The sequence below is a fragment of the Protobothrops mucrosquamatus genome, unplaced genomic scaffold (genome assembly GCF_001527695.2).
Source record: "Protobothrops mucrosquamatus isolate PMUCROS unplaced genomic scaffold, P.Mucros_1.0 scaffold15152, whole genome shotgun sequence".
Lineage (NCBI taxonomy): Eukaryota > Metazoa > Chordata > Lepidosauria > Squamata > Viperidae > Protobothrops > Protobothrops mucrosquamatus.
Genome location: NW_015400920.1, coordinates 1 through 5,778, shown reverse-complemented (window position 1 = coordinate 5,778; position 5,778 = coordinate 1). Strand labels below are relative to the sequence as shown.

General features: G+C 46.6%; 1 protein-coding gene across 1 annotated transcript; it reads right to left on the bottom strand.

The window, feature by feature from the left end:
* Nucleotides 1–745: 745 nt before the first annotated feature.
* On the bottom strand, nt 746–5,640 carry LOC107301622 (kynurenine--oxoglutarate transaminase 1; the record flags this gene model as incomplete). Its single annotated transcript, XM_015830822.1, has 9 exons — nt 746–1,015; nt 1,218–1,304; nt 1,546–1,613; nt 2,276–2,465; nt 3,154–3,243; nt 3,865–3,941; nt 4,433–4,553; nt 4,888–5,016; nt 5,554–5,640. Coding segments are annotated over 9 exons (918 nt in total), but the record flags the coding sequence as incomplete, so codon positions are not given.
* Nucleotides 5,641–5,778: the final 138 nt, after the last annotated feature.

Here is a 5,778-nt window from a genome sequence, read left to right as displayed (position 1 = left end):
CTTTTTCCTTTCCTCTTTCCGTTTTTCTTTCTTTCGTTCTTTCCTTTCCCCTTTATTCCTTTTGTTTTCCCTCTTTCTGTCTCTCCCTTTCCTTTTCTTCATCCTTCTTTCCCTTCCATTTCTTCTTCTCTTCCCTTTTTCTTTTTTTTGCTCACCTTGTACTTCCAAGACATTTTTCATGCGATTTTTATCCATGGAGTTTTGCTTCCTTTTAACTCCTTTTAGCTAGGTTTTTTTTTTTTTTTGGGGGGGGGGGAATGTTCCTTTTCAATCGATAAAAGCAAAACTTTTTTAAAAAAAACCTAATGGTTCTCTTGCTCTGTGTTTTGTCCAGCAAAGTCATTGATCCAAAGCTAAATAACATTTCAGAGTTACTCGGGCAGCATATTGCAACCTCAGATTAAAAAACATGTCCTGTGTGTTTTTGTGTGCGTGTGCTTCTGTGGTGTTGAAATGCCCTTGGTTCAATGGGCTGGTTTGAGCACCCTCCAAACAATGCATGGTTCAGGTGAATTTTGACCTAGAGCATCATGAAACCCTTGCAAAGTTGTTCATTTAACCATGAAAGGTGAGCGCATAGCCTCTTTCATTGATGCAACCAAGCAAGCCTACCTATTATGGTCTGGCGGACAACCACACCCATTGATTGTGGGAATCAGAAGGGATCCCAACGTCCCGAACTGTTGCTCTGTGCATGAGTTTTACGGTCTTTTCCAGCCCTAGGAATTTACATGCTTTGCAGACATACAGCAAGAAGTGCAACTTTAATTAAAACTTGACACCCTGAGAGGTAGGAACCCCTGGGAGGTTTTCAGCATCTCCAGGGGTGTGAATATTCTTTGACACACAACTGCATCGGCGCTGGGCTGAGTGGCAGCCCCCATCATCTTGCTGAGACCTCTGGAAGACCGGCCAGGAGTCTGCTTCTCTCCCCATGGCTGACGTGTCACTGGTTTTGCATTTCCTGGCTCCATTCCTTCAAGATGTCCCCAGCAGCTTTCAAGGTCGAGTCCTCCTAAAAGATTGAATGAAAAAAGGATGAGCTTTTTTTAAAAATAAAATATAATTTTTATTGAATAATTATTTTTACAAAGCGAAAAGATAAACATGAAAGAAGATAGGATAAGATAAGGGAAGGGAAGGGGAAGGGGGAAGGAAAGGAAGCAAATGGATGAGAAAGGAAAGGAAAGGAAAGGAAAAAAGAATGGAGACTTCACCTTTGCAAAGCAGAAACGCAGAAAATGGTCAAAATTTTTCTTCTGTGGGACACTGTAGAAAGCAGAGACAGGAATGGAAGCCAGACGCTGTAGAGGAGGACACGAAAAATCAGGATGAAAAGCAAAATACATCTCTCTCTCTCTCTTCCCCCCTCCCCAAAAAATATTTTATTCACCTTCTTGGATTATAACAAAAAACAGAGCCTTCATGGTGAAACTTTAGAGCCCCAGTAAAGGAAAAGTATGAGAGGCTCAGGGTTGAAATGAGGGGTCCTTGGTGCTTAGAGAGACACACACCCCCTTTAGAACCCCATCCTTCTTCACTCACCTTGTTCTTAATCATCCATTTTGCAAAACGAAAGTCGTAGGATTCTTCCGAAGGTGACAAATCAATTTCTGGAAGAGGACACAAATGATGTGAGGGCCATTGGCAACCTCCGCTGGGTCTTTACAGGTCTTTACTGTAGTTCCTATCATCCCCAGCCATGCCCCATGTGGCTGAGGAACATGGGGCAACCCACTAGCATTGCGAGACTCTGTTATTATAATCCTACAATACAAATAGTCTTAATACAGGTGCAGATAGTCCTCTACTTACGACCAGTCACCAGTGACCATGAAGGTACTTCCATTCCAGTCCCAAAGTTATGACAGTCAGATCACGTGACCACATTTTGAGCCATCGGCCACCAGCCCACATTTAAACTGTGGGCAGCATGTTTTGCCAAAAATAAGTGCTCACTTCTGGGTTTTGCCAAGAAAGCCCCATAGCAAACAATGCATTCGCTTAATGACCACTTAAGGACTGTGGTGATTCGCTTAACCACCACCGTAAACGAGTTTGTAAAATAGGGTTGGTTACGTGGGTGACTTGCTTTACGACTGCCAGTCCCCATTACGGTTGTAAGTCAAAGACTACCTGTAGTCCTCGAACTACGACGGCGGCTGGGACTGGGGTTTCCATCATTCACCGATGCAGATGTGGGATCTACTCCACAGGCCCAACCCAAAGACTCAACCCTCCGCACGACCCTGCAGGGACTTTTGGGGTGGCTTACTAAACGTCGAGAGGTCGGCAATCAGGAAGTAGGTGCCCTCCGGGACAATCGGCTTCATGCCCGCCAAGACCAGGCTCTCCACCAGCAGATCCCGTTTCCGCTGAAGCTCTTTGGGCAGCTGCAGAAAATAGCTGTCGGGCTTGCCGAGGCGCGCCAACTCTTGCTCAAACCCATGGGCCACGGCCTCCTGCTGAAGCAAAGGGCGAAAGAGAGGACGAGGGGGTGGCACGTCAGCCTCGGGGGGTGTGTGAACCCAGCAAAGTGCAATTTATCAAACAAGCCACGGGAAGTTGGGCTTGTCAGGGAAAGAGGATGGAGGTTTGCAAAATATTAGAAGGGCAGGACTTTGGCCTCTTCTCCCTGGATAATAGATGACAGGCAGATGATAGACAGGTGATAGATAGACGACAGACAATAGACAATATAGGCAATAGACAATAGGTTATAGGTAATAGATGACACATTAAAAAATGGGGGGCGGCTTCCCAAATACTCCGGCAGACAGTTAAAAAGATGATCAAGAAAACTTTGCCCAGATGATCTTAGAGCAGGGATCCCCCAAGGAGTCAATAGTGATTCTCAAGGATCGATAGGACAGTTGACAAGGGATTGATAAATATCTGGGGGTCAAATGGTAGCCAATAAATGACAGAGGGTTGATTAGGATCAATCAATCTTTAGGATCTCTATAGAACTCCATGTCAGTTTCTAGTTAACTAGGATCTATTATCTATTATCCCAAGGAACCGTCACATTGCGAGAATCTGGACGGCTTGTTTCGCTGATGCTTTTAGCCCGCCCTGCAAATGCTGTGAATGGGCTGCCAGGTGAACCCGGGTTGTGTGAATGCCACGCTTCGCGCGGCCCTGTCCACTTACCTGAGCTGCAGTGGCACAATGATAGATCGAATTTTGGTGGACGGTTCTTAGGTGTTTCAAGAGGCGGTCGGGCCCGATGGCCCAGCCAACCTGTCGGGAGGAAAGAGGATGGATAATTACTTCCCTCGTTTGGTATTTCTTCTTCAGATCTTTAGAGGAGCATCCTCGGCTATTATATACCCCCCGAGATCCGGACGATTCCGGATCTCCTTACTTTCCGCCGCGCCCTCAAGACATGGCTTTTTCAGCAAGCAGGCCTGGCCTAGGGAGGATTTTAAATCGGGTTTATTTTAGGAGTGATTTTTAAACAGCACAACTTTAAATATTTGGTTTTAATTGGTTTTACTTCGGTGGGGTAGCAAATGTATTTATGTTTTTTAATATGTTGTGAGCCGCCCTGAGTCCCGTTGGGAGAAGGGCGGGATATAAATCAAATAAAATAAATAAAATAAATAAATATTCCTCAGTCGGCAGCTAGTTCTGCCATTTGCAAAAAAAAGGGAAATGTTGATGAGTGGGCCTATGGGTGTGGGGAGTGGGTACAGATAGTCCTCGACGTACAATCGTTTGTTTAGTGACTGTTCGAAGTTACAACGGCACTAAAGCAGTGACTTATGACTCTTTTTCACACGTAGGACCGTTGCAGTATCCCCAGGGTCACGTAACCAAAGTCCAGACGCTTGGCAACTGCTGCCACACCAGATCCCTCACCTTCCATCCCGTGGCACTGAAGGATTTGCCAGCGCTGCCAATGGTCACAGTCCGCTCCCACATTCCTGGCAAACTGGCTGTAAAACAGAGAGGAGGAAAGTGAGGCACCAGTCTGCTCACCCAAGGTATTGTCTGAAAACCGCCACCCTCTCCCGCCAGCTCTGCCCATCCTCCTTCCATATCGCAGGACATCGGACTCCCCAGAATCTTTCCAAGGGGGCTCGTTATAGAATCAGTGGGGCATTGCAAGAATCTACATTGGAGATGGTCCTCGACTTACGATCAAAACGCTAACTGCCATTGCTAAACAAGGTACAAGTCGGTTGCCAATCACCAAGTTGGTTCATCACGTGACTGCAGCGATGCTGCAAATGATCCTAAATGAAGGCCCGTTGTTGAGCACCCAAAATATGATCGTACGACCGGAGAGACGGAGATCCGAATTTAGGATCCAGGTCATAAATAGCCCTGGGGAGGTCCGTTGTAACTTTGGATGGTCGTAATTCAAGGCTACTTGTAAAGAATTGGGAATATTTGTGGGAAAAGGACCAATTCAGCTGGACCTTACCAATCCGCACGTGCTCATTTTCGTCATAAACCAGCCACTCGTAGACTTCATCGCTTAAACAGACCACGTCGTGTCTCACACACAGGTCCGCCAAGTGCATCATCTCATCTCTGCTGAAAACCTGCAGGGCACAAAGAGGCAGGAAGTTGGTCCCCTCTGAATTGCAACTATCACAACAACCCTAGTAGGTAGGCTAGACCTGGCCCAGGCACTCCGATTGTGCTCGGCTTCCAGCTTCTCCATTTTATAAAAAGCGAACAGGTAAAGACTCCAGAAGTTGTGGGTGCTCCAACACTGGAGGTTTTCAAGAAGAGACTGGACAGCCACTGGTCCGAAATGGTATAAGGTCTCCTGCTTGAGCTGGGGGCTGGACTAGAAGACCTCCAAGGTCCCCTCCAGCCCTAGGATTCTATGATTTAAATATCCCCGATGGGCACCTTGCAATACTTCATTACCTTCCCCAAAGGGTTGTTGGGAGAATTCAAAATCAGGACTTTTGTTCGTTTGGTGAACGCCGCCTCCAATTCGGCTGGATCGAGTTGCCAGTCCCGGCTGGATGCCAGCTTTCCACTTTTGGCAACTTTCTGGAGGAGAGAAAAAAAGACCTTGGTGAATGATCTCCAGCCTGGTGCCCTTCAGATTCCTTGATTTAATATAGATCCTTTAAATGAAATTAAAACAGCAGCAGCAACAAAAACGAAGGGGGGCCATTTTGTTGCCAAGAATCCGTCACATAAACCCCAGAGGAAGTCTTGGAAAATGCACAGTCTGAGACCACAACACAAAGGATGTATTGCAAGATTGGTAGTCGCCTCACAGGGGAAATCAGGTAAAAATCACAACCAGATGAGTTAATTCTACTGTGTTGTAAAGCTACATTAGCAGAAACTTGCAAGTCTGAAAGTACAAATATTTCTCCGTCTCCTTTGCAGCCTGAGAAATTAGGAGGGATCCCTTCTGATCCCCTTTCTCCACCCATTAGGCAGCTCTGGGCTCTGCCCTCTCTTATCTGACTGTTCCCTTGGCAGCGTCTCTTTGCCCACTGATCACCAATGCTCTTAAACTTGAAGTGTGCCCTTCCCTTCCTTATTTAGGGGACCCATCAGTGGGCACTCACTCACCAGACGGAGGGGGACAAAGACGGGTCTCCCGCCTGCCATTTTGGTCATGGGTTCATAGCAGTCGAAGTACGGCTCAATTATAATCACCTAGAGAAAACCAAGACGGGATTTGGCACTTAAGTGACTCAAAGACCGGCGTGCTAATCCATGGCAAGGGAATTCCATTAGTTGAAGTCCATACACCCTTAAAAAGGGGCCAGCATGGGGTAAGTAATTGCCGACTTG